At 31.6% G+C, this 22,377-nt stretch overlaps 1 protein-coding gene across 1 annotated transcript in view; it reads left to right on the forward strand.

The window, feature by feature from the left end:
- Window positions 1-242: 242 nt before the first annotated feature.
- Window positions 243-22,377, forward strand: part of LOC129222432 (lysosome membrane protein 2-like) — a 52,360-nt gene continuing 30,225 nt past the window's right edge. Inside the window, exon 1 of the mRNA XM_054856947.1 lies at window positions 243-290. Within this exon, the coding sequence (XP_054712922.1) occupies window positions 243-290 (48 nt within the window). The remainder of the gene's footprint in view (window positions 291-22,377) is intronic.

Raw genomic sequence — 22,377 nt, forward strand, 5'->3', positions numbered from 1 at the left:
GCTTACTTTTCAGATAGGTTTCATTTCTAAATGTCCATTAACTCAATATTGGTGTCCAAAGTTACAGAAATTTGTGCAAATAATTTTGATGCCTAACCAGATTGGAAATTGTAAAATATATAAATTTTAAGTGGTGAAAATTATTTTAATTTTACATGAAAATGAAGCTGACTGCCGCAAAAAGTCGACTTATTATTTCTGCACTAGGAATTGTTGGATTGTTCGTGCTTACAGGAGGTTCCATGCTCCTAGGATTTTTTGAAGACATTATCCAATTTTTTCTGAAGCGAGTAAGTACATATGAACTACTTTTATTATTATTCAGCAAAGTGTTATCATATCGCTAATTAGTGTTGCTTTCTACTGAAAAATTATGTATTTTTTTGCTATTGAAGCAATATTTTCTAAAGAGCAATTTCTTGTGATTTTAATTTTAATGGATTTTATGTTTTATCACTATTTTATTTTCGATTCAGAATGCTTTTTGAAAAATTAGCAGCTAAAAACCTTTGAAATCTTTTTAGCGTTTATTCACTTTAATGGTGTTTATTATTGCCCACCAACTGAAAACTTTTGCAAATTCGTAATTCGTATGAGTTTCTAGCTTGGATGTTTAAAATTTAATTCTTTATTTATTAATTAATTTTTCTGAAGCTATAACTTAAAAGGGAAAGCTTTTCGCTTATTTGTAACGTTTTCAATACGGTTTAATTTACTGTTGTTCATTTATACCGCAATATTTTTTTGACCTCGCAAGTTAAGTACTACATAATTATTAGCTATAATTATAAGCCTTAAACCATCCGGTTTGCTTTCACAACGAATCTCTAATGCATTCAATATTTCTTGTAAATGTGATCTATTAAATTGGAAATTTAAAATATTCAGTTTCATTTATTTATCTAATTTATTTATTTATTAATGTAAGACAGTACTAGGCTTTTGTTTCCTAAAATAGTTTTGAGAAAAATTTTCTCATAGTCTAAAATATTTTCAGTCGAGAATCTTTTATATGAACCATAACGAAAAGCATATGAAGTAAGCATTTTAATACTAAGTAAAAATAATAAAATGTAAATTAAATGATGAGCAGGTACTGTACTCAATCGAAGAAAGGTCTTTTTAAATTTTTGACGAAATTGTTAAGTAATAAGCATTAAAAAAAATTGCTGAATTTTGAAAACCTTCGTAAAGAATTAAAAGCTAGATTGAGCTACTGACATTAAGACATTCATTTTGCGCATACAAGAAAAAAGAAAAAAAAACCTGAATAAGATGAACATACAAACTACTTTGAATGAATTAAACTCACTTTGTGAATGTATTTTGTGCTCTGCAATTTCGGTAACAAAATACTTAAAGAATAAGAAGAAACTTCATTGGTAATCATCTTGTGCCTCAAGTAGATATTTTTACTAACGAATATTCAGTCTGTAGGTAATAAGTGTAAGCTGTAAATTAAACGCAGCATTGGAAATTTAAATTATTATAGAAATAAGCTGATTACATGGCAAATACAAGGAAGTGTTATACAGCATATGGAAAATTATTTTGGAGACCATACAACAATTCTTATTTGTTAAACAATCTATAGTGTAGGAGCTTAAATTGAATGCAAGTTCAAAGAAAATAAGGATTGTAAAATCGAAATAAAGTAAACATTTCCTCCTTGTTCGCAGCTAAATAAAAAGCTTCTTTCGTCGTCTAGAATGTTGTGCAACAGAAGTTACTAATACAATTAACAGAAGGAAAATTGTTTTGGAGCACGTTACGTTTTAACAAGGAGTTAAGTAAATATTCTTGTCGTAATTTCCTCATAAAAATGTATTGGCGTATGAATGAGCTTGGTTGCTTTTGTTATTCAATAGAAAAAAGTTTTTTTTTTCTTAGTCATTTAATTCATCATTTCAATACATAAGCAGTGGCGTACATAGCATGGGTTACACCCGGGGCGGCATTTTGTGGAGACCCCCCACCCTCCGGGAAAATTTTCAAATTTGTAGTCTTAAAAATGCATTTTATCTTTTTTTTTTATTAAAAACTTGCAATATCACTTTTGGTGACATCCGAGGTGGACCGCCCGCAGTAGCAACGCCAATGATATAAGCATGTGATTTTCTCTTTTTTACAAAAATGTAATTAATAATGCTGAATTTAGAATGAACCTGTACTTCTATTTCTCTTCATAGTTTGAAACATCAACCATTTTTTTTTTTTTTTTTTTGCCATTCTTTATAAATGTAAAAATAGTTATAAAAAGTAAAGTAATAGACGTTTAAGTCAAATCCTTCTTGGATACCTCCCAGATTTTAACGCTATTTCTTACTTATACTATATAACGTGCGTCTATTTTATGTATTTAGAGAAGTATATTTTATTGCAATGTATTATTGTATTTTAAAAGAATACTTCAAAAGTTTACTGCCGTTGATTTTAAACCATGTTCTTAAACCTCGGGAAAATCTGCTTTTTCTTCAGAATGATTTTAAGAAATTTAATGCTTAAAGAAGTGAATTTGTGTGCAATATTATCATTTTTCTGCAACGTCGAACAAATCATCCTCAAAAGAAAAAAAAATTCTCTTAAAATTTTATCTTATTTTTAAAAAACTGTATTTATACGAAAACGCTATTACACCAATCTATTTTAAAAACCTCTCAATTTGTTTAACACATTTAAAAAAGTATTTCGTGATTTTGAGTTCGTTTTTTAAAAAACTCAATTCACTTGATACTTTTCAAAAACATTTTTGAACTACAATTAATTCAGGAGAAAGAAAGAGAGAAGACTTAGAGAGAGAGAGAGACTTATTAACGGTAACATGTGAACACGTTCATGAAGCAGTGTTCAGGCATATCTTTAATTTCGAAACTTTGAATACCTCCTTGAAGTTAACCAAATTTCGTAAAAGAAGGAAATTTTAAGACTTTTGCTGATTAAACGTATTTATCCAAAATCCGATAAGAATGAGGCAGAAAATCTAAAACGGTCATACTTTAAAGTTGAAGGAAAAAGAAGTTTTATTACCCTTAATATTTACCAATTATAATAAAGATAGGGCAATTAGAAAAGAAAAATAAACCCAAACTAAGAGCTATTTTTCTGTCAATCATTTACTCCGCCTTAAGCATAGCGAAGAATGCATTTCGAAACCGAAAGCAACGAAATTAAACTTCTGTGTAAGTAGGAAGAAAATGATAGCAGAGTTGCTTGACAACCTGGCTGCTTGACATTGCGTTTAGGGCATCGTATAACAGCCTTGAATTGTACGTCATTAATTTGAGAAATTAATCTGAAAATCTTAAGTTTTGGCTGCGTTTTTATTTATTTTCTCGTCCCAAACTAGTCATTAAATTCAATGATTATATATATATATATATATATATATATATATATATATATATATATATATATATATATATATATATATATATATATATATACATATATACATATATCACAAGCAATCCTTTATACACGGAATTAGTAAGCTAGTAAGCGAGCAAAGATATTCTGTTTCTGTTTAGTAAACATTCTCGTAAATCTGTGTTGCTCTGCCTTTGCATACAAAATACAGACATACGAGGCGTGTTTTTAAAATAAGGTCCGTTTTGAAATAGAAAAAGAACGAGTACAGGTAGAGCAAAGAAATTTATTGCACAAAAATCTACCACCCTTACGCTATTTTTCGACATTGCTCCCGTGATTTTTCAAGCATTTGTCATAGCGTGGTACAGGTGTATACCTATTCGTACAAAGTTTCCGTCTGAGTAGTCAACCATGAGGACTCTTACAGGGATTTTACTGGGACGTTTTTGAACTCCTCTGGGTCTACCCCCACCTCGTTCGCAGCAACTTTCATTTGTTTCGGCATCTAAAGTCTTTCCTAGGTGGTCTGTGGCGCAACAGCAATAATGAGCTCAGAGAACATGTTACCCCATGGTCGACTATACAAGCGGCAATTTTCTACGAATAAGTATACGAAAACCAGTACCACGCTATAACAAATGCTTGGAAAATTACGGGAGCAATGTCGAAATATAGCTTAAGAGTGGTAGATTTTTGTTCAATAAATTTCTTTGCTCTATCTTTACTCGTTCTTTTTTTATTTCAAAACGGAACTTACTTTAAAAACGTCCCTCGTATTTGCTCTTCAAATCGTGTTTTTAACTAAAGAATCAGTTTTCAAAAGCTTTTTTTAAGTTAAATAATTTTGAAATCAATAAAATAATTTTGAAAATTAATCATAGAATGTCTTAACTGAGTCATCATCCCATATATAAGCTACTTTAGCAGTAATATGATATGCATTTTGGTATTAACACTTCTGATCTCTTAATGTATTGTACACTGATATCAATAAATTGAAAATGAAATCGTATCTCATTGAAAAGACTCTCAACATAATGGGTGAGTAACAAAGAAAATCGAAATTCCTGTGTAATTATTAAATGTATCAAAGTACACGAAATTGCATTATCGTGCTAGTATTTTCTTAAAGTACTAGTGAAGCATCATAATAATAATTTTAACCCTTCCCTGTAAAGTAGGAGCAATAAGAGAATTAGAAAAGAACTAAATTAGCCTTCAAGTCATTGGTTACACCCAATTGATCTTAAAAACACTCTTCAACACGACACGGGCGTTTTTGACTTCGTGTAAAAATTTTGCTTAATTTTCTATTTCGAAGTAGCAGTAAAATGTGTTTTAATTTCCATGTAGATGCCTGACAGGAAATAAAATGTGACTGTTAAGTATGAGTAGGAATAGAATGATATATTAAATGTCTGCTTTCCCCTCCCCCCTTGAAAATGTTTAAACCCAGAACGTAAATAAACTTATAATTTAAAAAAAGTAAAACTCCAGAACTGGTAGGTCTAACAGCCCATATTGTATTTCCTTCAAAATACATGTACAGTGGCTCCCAAAAGTCTTCGTACACCTACGACTTTCAACGAAATAGGCCCCAATCAATTGGTTAGAATTAATATTTCGGAATAGGTATTTAATTATAAGATCTATGATCAATTTTTAACAAAACTACATGAAAAGTTTTTAAAGAATATTAAGACTTAATTTTTTAAAAATCAAAAACCAAATAGTTCCGGAAATTTTATCTCACAAAAGTCTTCGTACACTTTATAAAATGTCTATATATTATTGAATAATCTAACTTTTGATTAAGTTATTAATTAGTAGAATATCATACAGTATTCATAACACCTTTTAAACGTCTGGGAATAGATTTCATTCTTTTTCTTTCTTTTTTTTGCGTAATTTCTGAGTAAGTGTTCTACCACACTTCGAGTCTTACTGTTTCTAACTCTATTTTCGTTATCTAGCCTCCAGATATCTCTAAATACGTTACATTAAGTTAAAATCTGGAGATTTAGGGGGTATTTTCTAAACTTTAAGACAATTTTCGTGGCACTAGACGCAAATGTTGAAAACCGTGTGCTTCTTATCGTTATCTTGATAAAAAACAAAGTTGTTTCCAATAACCAAATTTTTGGCTAAGAGCTCAAAATTGGTTTTTAAAATATTTAAAGGAACAGCATGATTCATTATTTCATCAAAAAATTACAAACTACCAAGTCCTGATGCTGATATGCACCCTCAAACTAGAACACCTCCACCGTCCTGACTAACTGATCCAAATAAGTTCTTAAGATTAAGTGCCTAATTTTTTCTTCTACTTACAGTTATACGACAATTTAACAAAAAATGTTGAATAAATTTTTATCTGTAAGTAAGACGTGATTCTAAAACGTTTTTAGCTTATTTATAATTGATTTTGCGACGAAACGTGTAAGCTTTCTGTTTTTCGCACGACCAAGAAAATTTCTGCGGGAAGAGGTCCCATTTAATTCAGCTAATCAGAGAACTTGGCGAACAATTTTAGGTGAAAATTAAATGTAATATGTTTCATTTAACTCTGCAGAAACGCTTACAGCACTCAAATGTGTATTTTTCTTAAATTTTTCAACTTTAAATCTCCGATTACGTTCTGTCAACTTTGCCGGTTGACCTTTTCTTACCTTGTTTTCGGTCCGATTCCTTTCTTTAAAGCATTTTATCAAGCACTTTACTATACAAACAAATAAATTAACTAATTTAGAGACATTTCAAACCAATTTACCACTACTGTGGGAAAAAAATTCAAATTTTGAATGGTGTTTGCGGTTTTTTACGAATACCAGCCATTTTACACTAATAAGCACAATATTAAGGAATAAATAACAAAAAATTATATCTCAATGACTTAAAAAGGTCAACACAATGCAAAAATATTATTAAAACGGCATATGATAATTTTAATCATGAATTTATTCGAAAATATTTGAGTGTACGATGACTTTTGTGGCGTGTTATTTCTCTGTATCTTCGTTTTCTGACCCATTTCAAGAAGAAGATCCGTCAATATTTTGAAAAAAAACCAATAGGTTGTATGTAGAATGATATAGGAATGATGTGAAAAAATATTGGACTTCATACTCGAATTCAGTTTCGAGTTATTTTGGTTTCAGTAAAAAATTTCAAAGTGTACGAACACTTTTGGGAGCCACTGTATATATTCCTTACTTGTGTTATTTATAAGCTTACACGTTATTTTGTTATTTTCAGTATCAGTGAATACTGCCACTCGCTTCTAGACATGTTGAGCAGGCTCCCCCAATTCCCTGGTTACCTGATCAGGTGGAAAGATTTTTTTTTACACAAGTGTGCTGCATGGCTCGCCCTTTGACCTTTCTTTCTCCTTCTTTTGTGTCATTGGAACTTGACGATCATCAGCATGAGACAGGGAGGTTGGATTCCATTTTAGTCTGAATGAGTTATTAGTATACCCCTAAGGGTCGCCTCGAAATAAATTGCTATCTTACTTGCAATGTCAACCAAGGCAGCAGTTTTTATTTTCTCAAGCGCTTAATCCGGATAGCTATATTGCGAATATATAGAATGAGAACCCGAAGCATATCTCCTTTGAAAATCATTTTTTATGTTGTAGTCCGAGATTTAAAAAAAATAAATCATGTTCAGCTTTTATTTCAAACTTGAAATTGAACTTATTCCAGTAAACTCTCGATTATCCGTATAATTGGGTGGCAAAAAATGCCGCAGACAACAAAAATCGCGGATAAACTGCAAAAAAGGCTAAAATGAGGGACGAAAAAGTGAAAACTGTCCTTCTTCAAAAACTTAGCTGTATATTGATGCATAATATTTTCTTGAAACAGTGAAAATATCTACAGAAAAGTAAAATTGCTTTGTATTTTTCCACAACAGAACGTAACATCAGTAAAGAACATGTGTACATGTATGTACGATGAAGAAAGCGCAATAAATAAATAAATAAATAAAACTAAAATAACCGAGTTTAAATTTACAATTTTTGGGCAAAAAAAAAGTTTGTGATTTGTTTTTTTTTACTGCAAAAATATATGTTTCTGATTGTTAATTTACTCCGGATAATCCGCTCGTGGGTGATCGAGAGATAACTGTAGTTGCTATATTTTCGAGTGTTGTTCTTTTCTTTCCATTTTTCTACACTGAAAAAAGCAAAAAACATTCCGCCTGATGAATTTAAATAACGATAAATCATCATCAAAAAAAAAAGGGCAGCTGCGAGTAATTTTCTCCGAAGACACTTTCCTTACACACATCTGTATCAAGAATCTAAATACCGTAAAATGGGGTGTATTGGTATCGGAACACTTTTTAACTTAGAACATAAAAAAAAAAGTTTTTACTGATTTTTTTTTCTTTTGAATTTTATTTTTGGGCTTGAAACTTCGGTAGTGTTTTGTTCTTGCATTTTTGGGTCCTTATTTTTGAAGTTGTAGATTATTAGTAGATTATTGTAAGATTTTACGCTACGCCTCCTCAATTTGTTCCATTATACAAATAAATGATCCATGCAAAATTTAAAATCAATCCATGAATATTAACCCGTACTCCTAGCGCCCCCCTTTTTTTTTAGTTCCTCCCCCCACACTAAAAAAAACTTCCGGTGCCCCTGATGATTGGCAGTCATAAATAAATATGAATGAATAAATTATTAATTGCAAAACACATACTTACTGATGCAATTTAAAGAATCAAGAAGAGAGAAAATAGTTTCAGTAACAAGTTTTATAACTGAACATTTTCTAGGTCGTGATTTTTACTAATTTTCCTGTATGTGACTTAGCTCTAATAAGTTTTTTACTTTGGCAAAGCCAGGGACGAACTAGCGCCCGCCGCCAGCGCATCGACCCGAGGGTCGGTGCGACCTCGGACCTGTGCGCCTTCAGGGTTTTTTTTTTTTTTTTTTTTTGGCTCTTAAACCTGTACGACTTCGGTTTTTTTTTTTTTTATTTCGCTCAAAAACGCGTGCAATTTCTTTTTTTTTTTTTTCTTTCTTTGCGCTCTTGAATTTGTACGCCTTTTGGGAGTCAAGGTTGGCGCCCTTTTGAGGACTCTGTCCGCCTCTGGTCAAAACTATATTTTTAAGAAATTATTGTTCAAATCAAAGATATTGAAAATTATATGATTTTACTGGAAAAGGACGTCGACTCAAGCACCACGCCCCCGTCCCCTCCAATTGTTGTTTTTATGCCTATCGCGTTGGTTACAATCTTTTCTAGATAAATTTTGCTTCTCCATATACTAACGCGTCGCTTTTTTTTCCCCCAGCAAGCTGTTTATTTTTCCCCCTCTGCGACGTGCGCCCTTTTCGGCCTTGCGAACCTAGGCCAGAGCCTAGGTTGGCCTATTGGGTAATCCGGGCCTGACTGGTTTTTAGACCCTATTGTAAAACTTTCCACACATTAGTCAACTTCATTCCATAGTCGGTCAATATGAGCTCTTTGTCATTCTCTTAGAAAGATTAATCACTATAGAAGGATTAATATTGAAATCTTTGGACATTGGACAATACTTACAATAGTATATTTACATCATCGTTTTAAAGTTCATAAAGTGAGAATAGTCAGTACCCAATGGTAATATCCAGTCAGTGTGAAGCAAAGGGATGTAAGTGGACATTTTCAAGTTTTGGGTAAAACGTGTTTAAAATTGAATTCCTAGGCTTTCATTAAACTATTTCTAAATCACATTGTATAGCAGCACGAACCAGGGCTACTAGTACTATCTCTTGCACCGAGACAGAGGAAAGGTTCACCTACCATTTGTACTGGTTAATCCCAAATTTTTAATTTTTTCACTTAAATCCTCTTGCTTCTTTCTCACTGCCTCATATGCCCTCCAAAATGCATTTTATAGTTATAATTAAACTGCGCATTTTAACATTGCTGAATGTTCAAGTCGCATCAAAAGCACTGTAATGCGCAAACCAATTAATTTGAATGCAAGTAAAGGAGTTCTTGAAATTTAAATCGAACGAGAGAAAAAATGTTCCACATTTTTTTAGGGATAACATTTTTTCTTCCTTTAAAAAAATGTTTGAGGGAGTGAAACGGAACAAGATAAATTAAAAATAAATAGTTATCAGTAAAAGATTTAAATTTGGGTAAATGTCAGATAAATAATAAGCTTTTCAAATAAATGTTTATATATAAAAGAGATAACTACTCATTAACCTAAAGATGAAAACTGAATAATGATAATTAAGTAAAATAAGATAACTTGTAATTATTTTATTTCATAAGCAATTATCTCAATTTGTTCTTTTTTTTTATTTATATTTTTGTAGAAAAAAGTTACATAGTTCCATATTCAATACTTTCTTACATTTCCTTAAAAATAAAATTTAGGACACATCCTATTTTCTTTTTTTTTTTAAACCTGTATTGAGAACTTTTTAAACTTTCGAGCCTCTTATTCACAATTAACTTTATTATACAACCTTGTTCAACAAGAAAGACATTTATTTCATGATTCGATAGCAATGTTAGTTCTGTTGTTGCACATTATGTAGAAAGTTTTGAACCGTTCTGATTTCCAGAACTATTGTCCATTGTCATAATCACGCAAAATCCTTAAATCTTATTTCCATCCCATTGTTTGCGAGCAATATATCCACAGAAGTTTCACATGTGATGCTTTTTCCGCTTGAGGAAAATTCCGCCACCCATCAGCGTTGACATCTTTCTGGGTGTCATTATCGAAAATCTTTTTAGATGATACTATTCGCTTTATGGATCAATATTTATTTCACCCGGAAAATCGTTAAAAGGTTACTTTTTCATTTCATAAGAACTCACTTGTTTTGGCGTGGTTTTTTCTCACCTCCTTAATTAATTTCCTCATTCAGTCCATCATGCTACGTAATTCGGAGCTTTTAGTAAAGAATTTCTGACTGTATCTAGTTAAATCAATTATATAGTTTCGAAATTAAGAATGAACTATAGTAAATTCAAATAGTTATTGCCATGATGTAAACGGAGTGTCTTTGTATCAAATGCTTAAAGAAGAGCTCTATACTTCTTACTATTAAAAAACAAATTAATAATTATTTTTAAATTTTATTTAATTATTTATTTATTTATTTTGCTTCATTTATTTTAACTTTTTAATTTATTGTCATTATTTGAGTTTCAAACAGCTTCAAGTGAAGTAATAAGATAATGTTTCAGATTTGAAATTGAACGATTTTTCATTATTTTCCAGGAAGGGCAGTAGGTGGGCAATGAAATATTTTTATGAATTTTTTTTTTTTTTTTGAGTCATGTGGATATGTTGATTTTAGTGAATAACCAAGAGCTAGCTTTTTCATCAAAAAGAGGTGTGTTGTATAAACGCAAAAAAATACAGTAATGTTTATAAAAACGAGCTGATGTGTGCATCACATGACTTCCTTTTACTCTAATTTAATATCATTTCTCCATTATTGGCATTTTTAATGTGATTCAATAGTTTACTCTCTAATTATCACCAACAGTATTCAAATTTAAACCAAATTAAAAAAAAAAAAACTTTTAAAAAATCGCCAAGTAGGCGACAAGGCGACCAAAGTTTTGGCGATATATCGCCAAGTGTTCGCCAAATTATAACAGCACTTAAGTTTACATCGAAATTAACAAGGATTTCCCCCCAAAAAGGGGCAAAAGCCCCCTTTAGAAACACCCGAATGCAACCAAAAGGAGAGGTGCACAACTAGACTCCACTAAGAGTCTACGTACCAAGTCTAGAACATTCTGGTCTTGAGTTATGCGACATACATACGCACATACAGACGTCACGAGAAAATTCGTTGTAATTAACTCAGGAATCATCAAAATGGATATTTCGGGGTCTATACGTTCTTAGGCATTTATCCACGTATGGTCGAGTAGAAAAAATAAACTCAACATTCATTCGGGGGTGAGTAAAATGGAAATTAAGGTCGACTGTTGAGTGAATTTTTTTTCACGAATGCAATACTTTTTAGTAAAGAAAAAAAAAATAATTGTTTCCTTTCTCCTTTTTATATTCTGCAAAGGAATTTTATAAAGGCAATCAATGCAATCCTATCTCTGGTAGAAAGTCATTTTTTGGTCCTACAGCTTAATGTCATTATTCTATTTTTAGATGAAGCAATATAATGTTATTAAAAGTTAAGGAATATAATTTGCAATACCAGGATTGCATTGCCAAATTTTATCGTCAACATCGACAATCCCACGTCTCAGTAATTCCTCCAGTCAAGCAAAGAAGCACTAATTACTTGACACTAATTACGTCTAAGGTTTTTTTATTGTCCGGTTGTAATGATCAATGCAATCTTTATTGCAAACTGGATTTGTTACTGCCTGGTAAAAGGTTCGAATGGTGTGTTAAATGAAACTAAGCATTATTTTCTCTAAATATCTGTAAGAAAGTTGAAGGGAAACGGTGTTAAAGGAAAAAGATGTCCCTTGCTTTCAAGAAGCCGCTTAAGTCATCTGTTAATTTTTTTTAGAAAAAACAAATAACTAACCCTATAGTCAAAATATTGCTGTGGCAGTAAATAACTCTCTGTCTCCAAAAATATTTCATAATCAAAAGTTTCGAGTCAATTAGGCAACTTGTATCTGTTGTAAAAGTACAACAAGCAATTTTTTAAATCGTAAAAGAAATGTTAACTAATTAGAATAAAATACAAGGATAGGCTTGAAATATTGCAGTTTGAAAGCACGAAGAATAAAATAGATTGACATCTTCCGCCTGATGTTTAATTTACGTGTCAACTTTGTTATCTTTTCTTCAGTTTTGTCTCAAATGCTTAAAATTGAATCTAAATTTCGATTAAAGTTGAAATTTTTTTTCATTGTCTGATTACTTAATTCTATTACTTGAAGCCTTGAATGAACAAAAAAAAGCAGTTATGCAAACTACTCCTGCTTGATGTCTAATATATGGGCGCCCATAAAGGGAGGCTCGAACCACCCTCTAGATGTTGACACTTCTAATTTTTAAGATGAATTGTGCGCACAATTACCAGAACATTGAACAAAAGTCATTAGTGAACAACGATTGTTAAAATTTTCTTTACTTGAAAATTTTAACATCATTTTATTCTGCACTTAAATTACTTTCAGAATTGCAACAATGTATTTTCGATAACAAATGCTTAGTGCTACTCTACGTTCTTGACGTATCCCCCTCCCCCTCTTCAAATTGAAAACAATAATAAAAATCACAGAAGTGTATGACACTGAGTGAACTACTGCAGACATTTTTTCTTAACGATGACTTTATTTCGTTTTTCAAAGCGAATTTCGCCATGTCTGGACTACAATTACAGATATTCCAAGCTATTATGCACGCCGCAGAAGAAATAGATAAGCGATGGCTTAGACTGTAAATAAGCTTACTTGTTGTCAAAAATAAGTTTTTTAATTATTATTATTGTTATTATTAGCTGCATCAGTAGAAAAATTCCAAATGTTGCTTCCAAGCACAAACGCAGAAGTTCGTTGCATTAAAGCTCGCTAACTACACAGAATGCTATAAATTTGACATATTGTCATTGCCTCCTGAAAAGTTACCTATAATGGAATTATAGTTAGTTAACAGTCATAGATGTATAGAAACCAGAAAGCAATAGCAATACTAATATATGTCACGTACTCATATGGGTCAGAAATGCTACATTATGCAATTCAATGCCTTATTTCAAGGCCACTAGACTAAGTTCCAGTAGTTGCTGAAGTTACAAAACGTAATAACGGAAGGAAAAAGATCTCTCAGTATAAAAAATGAGCTGTCAAAGTTATATACCCGGAAAAACGAACAAGATCCTCCATAATTGCATAGCTTTTTTCTTACGGTGTTTACAAGAAACGGAGGTCTTGGCAGAAATTGTTTCTCTCGCAATCTTTGAATGTAATATCAGAGTTTTAACGGGAGAAACATTAGGTAATGAATCGTGGAAATTGTGTGTGAAAGATTGCATGAAAAATAAGTAAATGAAGACACGTGCTTTGAAAAATATGTAGGCTAATCATGTCTTGATTTGCTTCTGTCATACTTGGAAAAGGTCAATTCTGTCAAAAAACACTAAATACCAATATTAGCCGTGGTGCATGTAAACGTATCTATGTCTATGTCCAAAATAAAATCTTGCATCTAAATACAAATACATACAATACGTATCATGCACACCTTTACAAGTCAATTTCCAATGCTGAACTTGGACCAAAAGTGACCTCAAAACACCACAAGAGAGAATATTAGTTCTGCCAGTAGACATTAATGACTAATTGGTGAATTTCAGCGGTAACGAAAAGACAGTTTTTACAAAAGAATCGATGCATTTCTGTGTATGAGCATATCAAAATACATATTTTTCAAAAACTGATGCATAGACTTTTATACACATCATGGTAAGTTCCTAAAAAAGCCAAAAGTCAAATTTAAAAAAAACGGTAACGGAATGACATTTTTCCGACATGATTTTCACGCTATTATGTTCTTCCCAAAAGGTCATATTTTTCTTGTTCTGATTTGAGACCGTCAATAAATTTCCATATGGCGGGATGTTTACCAGGTATCGGCAATATATATAATAGTATTACAAAGAACAAACGACCTTCCGCAGAATTCTACAACCTTGCCCCCTTGAAACAGATTATTTTAATTCAAATGCATCGTTCCTGGTCTGATTCTATACTCTGTCTTAAACTTTCCACTTATATCTTTCCGGAGAATATGTAATAAAACTCTTCTCATGTTTCTGTTGCATCAAAGCATGAGATACAAGACAAATTTCAAAAGCTAGACACCGAATTAAAAAAAAAATAAACGAGCTGATGTGTGCATCACATGACTGCCTTTTACTCCAATTTAATGTCATTTCCCCATTATTGGCATTTTTAATATTATTCAATAGTTTACTCTCTAAATACCACCAACAGTGGCCAAAGTGAAACCAGATTTAAAAAAAAAATCACCAAATTCACCTTGGCGACCAAAGCATTGGCGATTTATCGCCAAATGATAAAACCACTTGAGTTTACATCGAAATTAGCAAAGAATTCCCCCCAAAAAGGGGCAAAAGACCCCTTTAGAAACACCCGAATGCAACCAAAAGGAGAGGTGCACAACTAGACCCCATTAGGAGTCTATGTACCAAATTTCAAATTTCTAGGATATACCGTTTTTAGGTTATGCGACATACATACGCACATCCGCATAAAACGTAGATACATACAGACGTCACGAGAAAACTCTTTGTAATTAATTCGGGAATCGTCAAAATGGATAGTTCGCGTGTCTATTTGTTCTTAGGCACTTATCAACGTGTGGTCGAGTCGAAAAAAAAACCTCAACATTCATTCAGGGGTGAGTAAAATGGAAATTAATGTCGATTTTTGAGTGAAAATTTTTTTGCGACTACAATACTGCCTTTTTCGTAAAACTAAGTAAAAATTCGAGATTATTTCGATTTTAAAAAACCCACAGCAATAATTGGTTATTATTTACTGCAGGTACTTATAGATCTGTAAAGAAATAATTTTCAGTGATAGCTAGTTTTTTTACTATGATGAAACTTTTTAGTAAAATATTTATGAATTTATAATATTTTGAATTTGCTTTCGAAGATCTTTACTAATTAAATGAACAAATTTAAAAAAATTAAGAATCGATTCACATGTTTCTGAAATTTACAATCAAATACATTTTAACGTAATCTTTATATTATATACAAAGTACATAAACATTAGAACGAAGTTCAGCATTATTAGATAATGCAAAACTTCGTTGCTGTATTTATGTTTTTTAATGTTATAGTACTGTTAAGTTAAAATTCGAGATAGATTTTTACACATTATTATAATTATCCAACTTAACTTCATTTTTATCTTTTCGTTTGAGCAAACAGTTTCCAATTTTATATAATTACCAAGAAATTTAAACAAATAAGTATGAGTAAATGCTGTGTACAAAAGGTGTACTCGCGAAAAAAATTAAATAAATAAACAAATAAAAGAGCAGGATCTGAATGCGTCCGTTATAAAAAAAAAAAAGAGTAAAATTTTCTTTTCTTACATTGCACATTCAAAGCTGATTATTTCTTCCTTTCCCATATTGATGCAGTCTGATTAGATTGAAAATGATACTTTCTAACACATTTTCGTTAAATGGTAACGCAATTTGCATTTTATTTGTTGTTGTAATGAAAGAGGATTAAGATAACTTTTTCTGATATTAAAAAAAAGGTAGTAAAACAATATGGTTTACTGATTATAAACTTACTAAATTGTTACGATGATGCTATCGCAAATAGGAGGATACATTTTTATTTTAAAAGAAGAAATATGAAAAAACGCATCTCTTCCTGAAAAACTTCCCCATTTCAAGATTCGAGCATATATACGGATTATGTTATTGGGATTGTATATCTATGTTTGTTTGTGTAGAGAGAGGGGATCATTCGAAAAATTAATTTCGATCAAGACGGAAAGAGAACTGAATATTACCATTTTCCGTGGAATGGCCCTAAAGCGAATATTAGAACAACTTACAAGCTCTATCAGTCAAACAGCGCTGTTTACTTGGAATTGCTTTTTTGCGTGTGACGATTTTTCTTAATGACCCTACCGCATGATCTCATCTTTCAAATGATTGTTACCCGAGAGATCATCTCGGGCCACCCAATTCCCTCATTGGGGATGAGATAGTATTGTGACATCCACGTGTTTGCCGGTGCTTGTCTTCATACAAGAACAAATTCACTAAATTATATTGCTCATTTAAAGGTCCCCGAGTGAGACCTTGCAGTCAGAGGCCCAAGAGGAGGTTAATATTATATAATTGACGGTAACAGCATTAAAAAGACTCCTGATTGGCTTGCGCAACTCTTCATTCAAAAGTCAAAGACCTGATTATTAAAAGGTAATTTTTAGCAGGGAGAATTATAGGTAGATAAATCCGTGAGAATGTTTGGATTCTCAAGCTATTTTAGGGAGGAAACATATAAAGCTTGTTGAAACATTTTGTGACGAAAGCATTATTGTCGGCATTTGTGAAATTTTCTTAGTTTTATTCAAGTCATGAAAGCAGATGTTGAATCAGTAAATACTTTTTAAACCAAGTGTAAGTAAAACATAACAAAAGAATTTAAGCCAGTAAAGTTTTTATGTGAAAAAATATTTACATGATGCATGACAATAAATAATAGTCTTGCATTGTTAATAGTTTTGAACCGTATAAGGTATCAAAAAAAAAAAAAAATGCTGTTGTGTTATTTTGTGCTGAATTGTTCGAACAAACCTGCCCTGCATTCCGGAAGAAGTATCGATGTTTAAATGCATATTTTGCTCGGTGTCTTTGCTAAGAATACTGATACAACAAAATACAATAAAAGTTTTTTTTTCTTTCTGAAACAAATCAAACCACATAATTTTTTGTTGTTTTACTATTTAATTAAAATCGCTTAGTATTTTGTGAAAAATAGTAAATTTGAGTGAAATAATTGAAGTTTTAAGATTTATGTTTCTAAAAAAAATCATTTTAATAAATCAGTCTATCCATTTCTTACATACTAGTGGTACTCGCACGGCTTTGCCCGTAGTAAAAAGTTAAAAGTTAATTTGGTTCGTCGGTATATTTACAAATAATGGATGATGGATTTCTCGCCAATTAGCTATGTTCATTTGCTTGCCCATGTACGGTTCCACGTTATGATTATTTATAAATTAACTCGTCCACGTTGTGATAAATTGCTCGGTAAAATTTTCTCAAAATTGGAATAGAAAAAGAACAAAATCGAATTTTCGAAAAATCGCTCCGAGGTACATTCGCCCATGCTATAAACTAATTCTGTGCGAAATTTCATGAAAATCAGCCAAACGGTCTAGGCGCTATGCGCGTCACAGAGATCCAGACATCCAGACAGAGAGAGAGATCCCGATATCCAGACAGAAAGACTTTGAGCTTTATTATTAATAGAGATTTACAGTGATTCAATCAAACATTTATTAAATGTTTTCCACGTGAGGGAGGAAAAAACCACGGTCTACATTTGTATTTTTAAGTAGAGAAACGGGAAAATTTACCCGGACAATCCAGCACTCTTGAAATCTTCTTCTATAGCCTTTCCTACAGTTAAAGGTTTTAAACATAACATTAATTGACCTTTTGGTTTTACATGTTATCATTACCTTACATAAAGTCTACAAAAATATACCCTTCATGTTTATCAAATTTATTTCCACATTTTTTTTCTTCAGCTCTTTTATTTATTTTATTTTTAGGTGAATGTTTGAAACTCATTTGTTTTCGATATCAAGATGACATATTTTTAATTAAAAAAGAACTGTAGCTTATTCGGTGATCGGTGAGGCATCGGACTTGTGACCGGAGGGTTCCGGGTTCGATCCTAGCCGAATCGAAGATCCACCGTCTTCATTAATGATGACTGGGGGACGTTAAACATGCTCGTGGTCACTAATTCCTCCAATCGAAACGATACCTCTGAGGATGCTGGATCAGAGATTGCTCGGTTTCTGGTCTGGATCAAAAAATCAGAGCTGACTTCAGGGTCCCATCCGACTAGTTAAACCACAAATATGTAGTTGTAGGTACGGGGGACCCTGGAGTGAAAAATGTCAGAAGGAAAACAACAATTACGGAGTAAAAATTTAAAGACAGTTTAGGTAGTTACTTTATTTTCTTCAAAATCATTATCAAATTAGAGTGAGTTTATTTGATAGCATACCGTAATTTCCATGTTAACGAATTGTCTAGCTGTTTTTGCGCAGCATTGCTGTTTTTTCTTTTAAATAAAATCCTCGACATTTAACCTATTTGAGTCATTTGTTTTAAAATTCTGGTATAAATTTTACCAACAAAACAAGTTTTAAAACATTGTTTAGATAATTATACCCACACACATGACTTTTCAAAGTATCTTTTTGACATCCGGTTTCCTATCAGACTTCTATTGTGTTACTGTGTCTAACATAAAATTTCAATAGAAAGTTTGAGTTCAAGGAACATCAAGGCTAAAGTTTAAAAGGGTTGCAGGTGAAGTTTACATTCATTTCGTCTGAGGAACTGCGCAGTTGATGTCTCAAAAAAGAAACTTGATCAAATCGCCATAAAAATATTATTTACTTTAAAATCATATTCTGGATAGAGCCGCTATATATATATATATATATATATATATATATATATATATATATATATATATATATATATATATATATATATATATATATAGGGGCCTTAATTCTAGAAAATAAGTTTATGGTTTTTATGAATTCATGTTTTCTCATGATTATTTTGAAAAATTGTAGTTTTGGCCAGTTTTACCTTATCTTATCAGATTAAGCAAAATTTTTAAGGATTATGTTTCCCAAAATCTGAGTAAATATTTTTTCAGATTTTAAAGACAATAAAGCAGGTGGAAATGATAAGCAAAAAGACCTGAAATATTCAGTAGCTTTAAATGACGAGAAATTAAGTTTAATGGAGCTTTAAATTTTCAAAGCTTGTTGAGGTATTAAAAAGTTTGATTTCTACAGTTTTGATTTCTACTATAAAAACGCTTAAATCGGAATTTTGGACGGGTTTTTTTTTTCAGTTTATTTTTTGAATTCTACTATGAAAACGCTTAAATTGGAATTTTGGACGCATTGAACTTATGCAGATGTTCATGTGCAAATAATGCATTATTCCAGTGTATCCCTGAAATATGTTAAGCGTAGATACTATTGTGTTCATGGTATTTGGCAGGAGCGTCTAAAGAGAGGATAGCACCACTCAGGACGAGTCTCGGTGACACTACTGCTAAATTGTTATTTATTAAGGAAATGCTTTTAACTCTACAACTGTTGCACATTAGAACAATTTCTTTGGAGTTGAATACCTAATTTTAATAGACTTCGAGTTTCAATAGTGAGATAGAACGAAAATTTCGCCCTATTAGAAATCGCTGCAGTGCCAGTGCCTTTTCATGTCACTTCCCCTGCTCCCATCCCTATTTGAATAACCCTAGTATTAAACTGTTCACGAGAATCTGTGCACATGATTTCACAGTTCTTCTTCAGTCCTCTAGGAAGTGGGTTTTTGTAAATGAACTGCTATGTATTGCTTGTAGGGCCGTGTAGAAGGGGGGGGGTTATATTTTGCCCTGAACCAGAGTTTGAAAGGAGTCCTAAATTTTAGAAGACTGATTTAATGAAAAGAGATGGGTGGAAACTAAAGAAATGCGGCGAGCACCAAAATTTTGCACGACCTTGATTGCTCCTAGGATTTTATTCAACGCGTCATCAGTTCATAACCATAGTAAGTTGTCTACGGTTATTTAAATTAGATTTCAGTGAACACATTATCAAGTAAGTTACATGGCCATAATAATGCGCCAACGGCTTAATAAAAACAGCATGCTTCAATAGAAAGATGGTCTTTGGTGAGAAAAATAAAAGTGCATATTTAGAGTTTAAAGTGGTGTTGAATTACTTTAACTGCTACTGGCCTACTACTCGCCAAAGACAGATATATTCAAAACTTATTCGGAAATAAAAGTGTAAAGTACATCCAGATGCTAATTATCAAAAAGTACATTCATTACTATTCAAATGTCATTTGCAATCACAAGATGATTTGCAATCCAAATATTTTGTTCTTCCAAAAGGCAAGAAGTTATTTAAATATTTTCCCAACGCATTGAATGTACTCCTCCCAGCCAAAAGTAACTACTATTGCATTACGACATCATCCTTGGAAAGTCTCCCATAGCTGTAGAGGGAATCAACCATGATCGTAGCTCTTTATGAGTGTGAAGACTTTTTGGAGAAAGCAAAAAAAGTGTGCAAATAACATTTTCTCATTAAATGGAATATGGCTTTCTAACACTGACTTGTAAATGACAAAATGGAAACAACGGAGTGAGTGAGACATTTTGACAACAGAGTGTAGGAAATTTTCGAAGTTTTTAAACAATGCAAAGAAAAAAAGAACATCAATGCAAGTTTATTTAAATTATATTTCTGCAAGAATTGCGTAGCATGATAAATGCGAAAAAAATAATAATAATAATAATAATAGAGGAAGCTTTTTTTTTTTTTTTTTTAATGAAAATAACAAGAACTCTAAGAAAAGTGGGTTAGCATGAAATAAAATTTTAAAACTTTACAAAATGTTAGAGACAAAAAAAAAACAAAAAAAAAACTGTAAACATAACAAGTATCGCTATCATACCACAATGGCTATTTCCAAATCAATGTAATTAAAAATCGTATCAGTGTAAATTTTGTTCTTCGCAAATAATTAGAAAACAGGTTTTTGTTAAAACTGAAGATTAAAATTATATAGTTAAAAATGTCAATTGTCAAAAATGTTTAATATTAAAGCAACAGCGCTGTGTATCTCGGCGTTTCATGAAAAATTTCAGCAATTAAAAATTTATTTAAAGCAAACATTAAGTATAAAGCCTTGTATGAAGAGAAAATGAAAGTTGTGAAATAGCAATTGGTTCGTCTCTGAAAATTCATCCAACAATTACTAACCAAATAATTTCAAACTAATTTGCCCTGTCATGCACCTTTGACCTGAAGTTATCTGGCGAAACCGTGACGTCAAAAAACGAGAGCCACTAATATGTACTTCTATAAATAATAAATGGTCATATCAGACGCAGTTGCCAATAGTCAACTTGTCACAATCCAGACAACAGGAGCGGTCAAGATGTATTGATGAAAAAGAAGACGACACGAAGTTGCTCAAGAATTTCTAGCAAGTCATCTTTCTATCCTGCTGAATTTGATCTCCTGTCTTCACTGCTATACCCCGTAGTTATAACATAAAACTGGCATTTAGCTTGGGAATCCCCACAGATGTGGTTTCTAAGATCGCTTTGAATACAGATCCTTGCAAATTCTTAGAATACGGAAACATGGGATATTTTACAGAGAAGCCTTGTTAGATTTTTTTTTTTTTTTTTTTTTTTTTTTTTTTTTTTTGTCTACTGAATTTAAGTAAATGGAAATGTTTTACATTTCATGTCAAGTCTGTAAAAATAAAAAAAAAAACTCAATTTATTACAAAATATAAATTGAAAAAAATAAGGTGTTTATTTCTTTCCAGTACCCCTACATTTTGAGACTAAAGTATTATGCGGATCTGTTGCATGCATATGTATTCTAGAATGAAGCTGAGATAATTCAGCGAGTTTTGTAGTTGATTTGGAAAAACCTGCAGCATCATTTTCAAAAGTTTTCTGTTCGCTGAGACGAACCTTAGACGATAAAAATCATGTACTCAAAACAGGGTTGACTTTTTTCCGTCCAAAACTTGTTTTTCCCATCTCGCCGAGAAAAGTGGTAAAGATCGGGAAAAAGTGGTAAAAACCGGGAAAAACTTCCAAGTAATAATATTTAAGAAATATTTTGGATTTCTGAATCTGATGTGTAAAATGGAAGTTAGAAATAAATAGCTATTACAAAATTCCCTTGTGTTTAAAATTATTCTGTAAGAAAGGAATATAAATAAATAAGAATTGTTGCATAAAACATAAAATTTGCTCACAAAAGTTTTTAACAATAATTAATTTCACAAATAAATAGTTTTGAACACAATAAAATCAGTTAATCAGTTACCATATTTTTAATAAATATTTAAAAATCATATAAAATGTATTTAGGGAATTCAATTATACCGTTCTGGTACTTGAAGATTTATGCCTTTTACTTCAAAATATGTGCACTTTTCCTTTTTCCTGACTTAATTCTTGAATGAAGAATAAATAGTATGTGTTAAAAAAATTCATTTGGCGCAGCATAGCCCTCAAGAGCTCTTGTGCCATAAAAATCAAATAAACCAACCAACAACCAATTATACCATTCAATTCAACTTAAAAAATACAGTATTCCAGGGCAAAAGATCGTTAGCACACCCTATATTCTGCGTTGACTGTTACAAAATACGTATTGTTTTGCTTTAAAAATGTCAGTTACCCGTGGAATTGCC

Source organism: Uloborus diversus, chromosome 5 (assembly GCF_026930045.1).
Source record: "Uloborus diversus isolate 005 chromosome 5, Udiv.v.3.1, whole genome shotgun sequence".
Taxonomy (NCBI): domain Eukaryota; kingdom Metazoa; phylum Arthropoda; class Arachnida; order Araneae; family Uloboridae; genus Uloborus; species Uloborus diversus.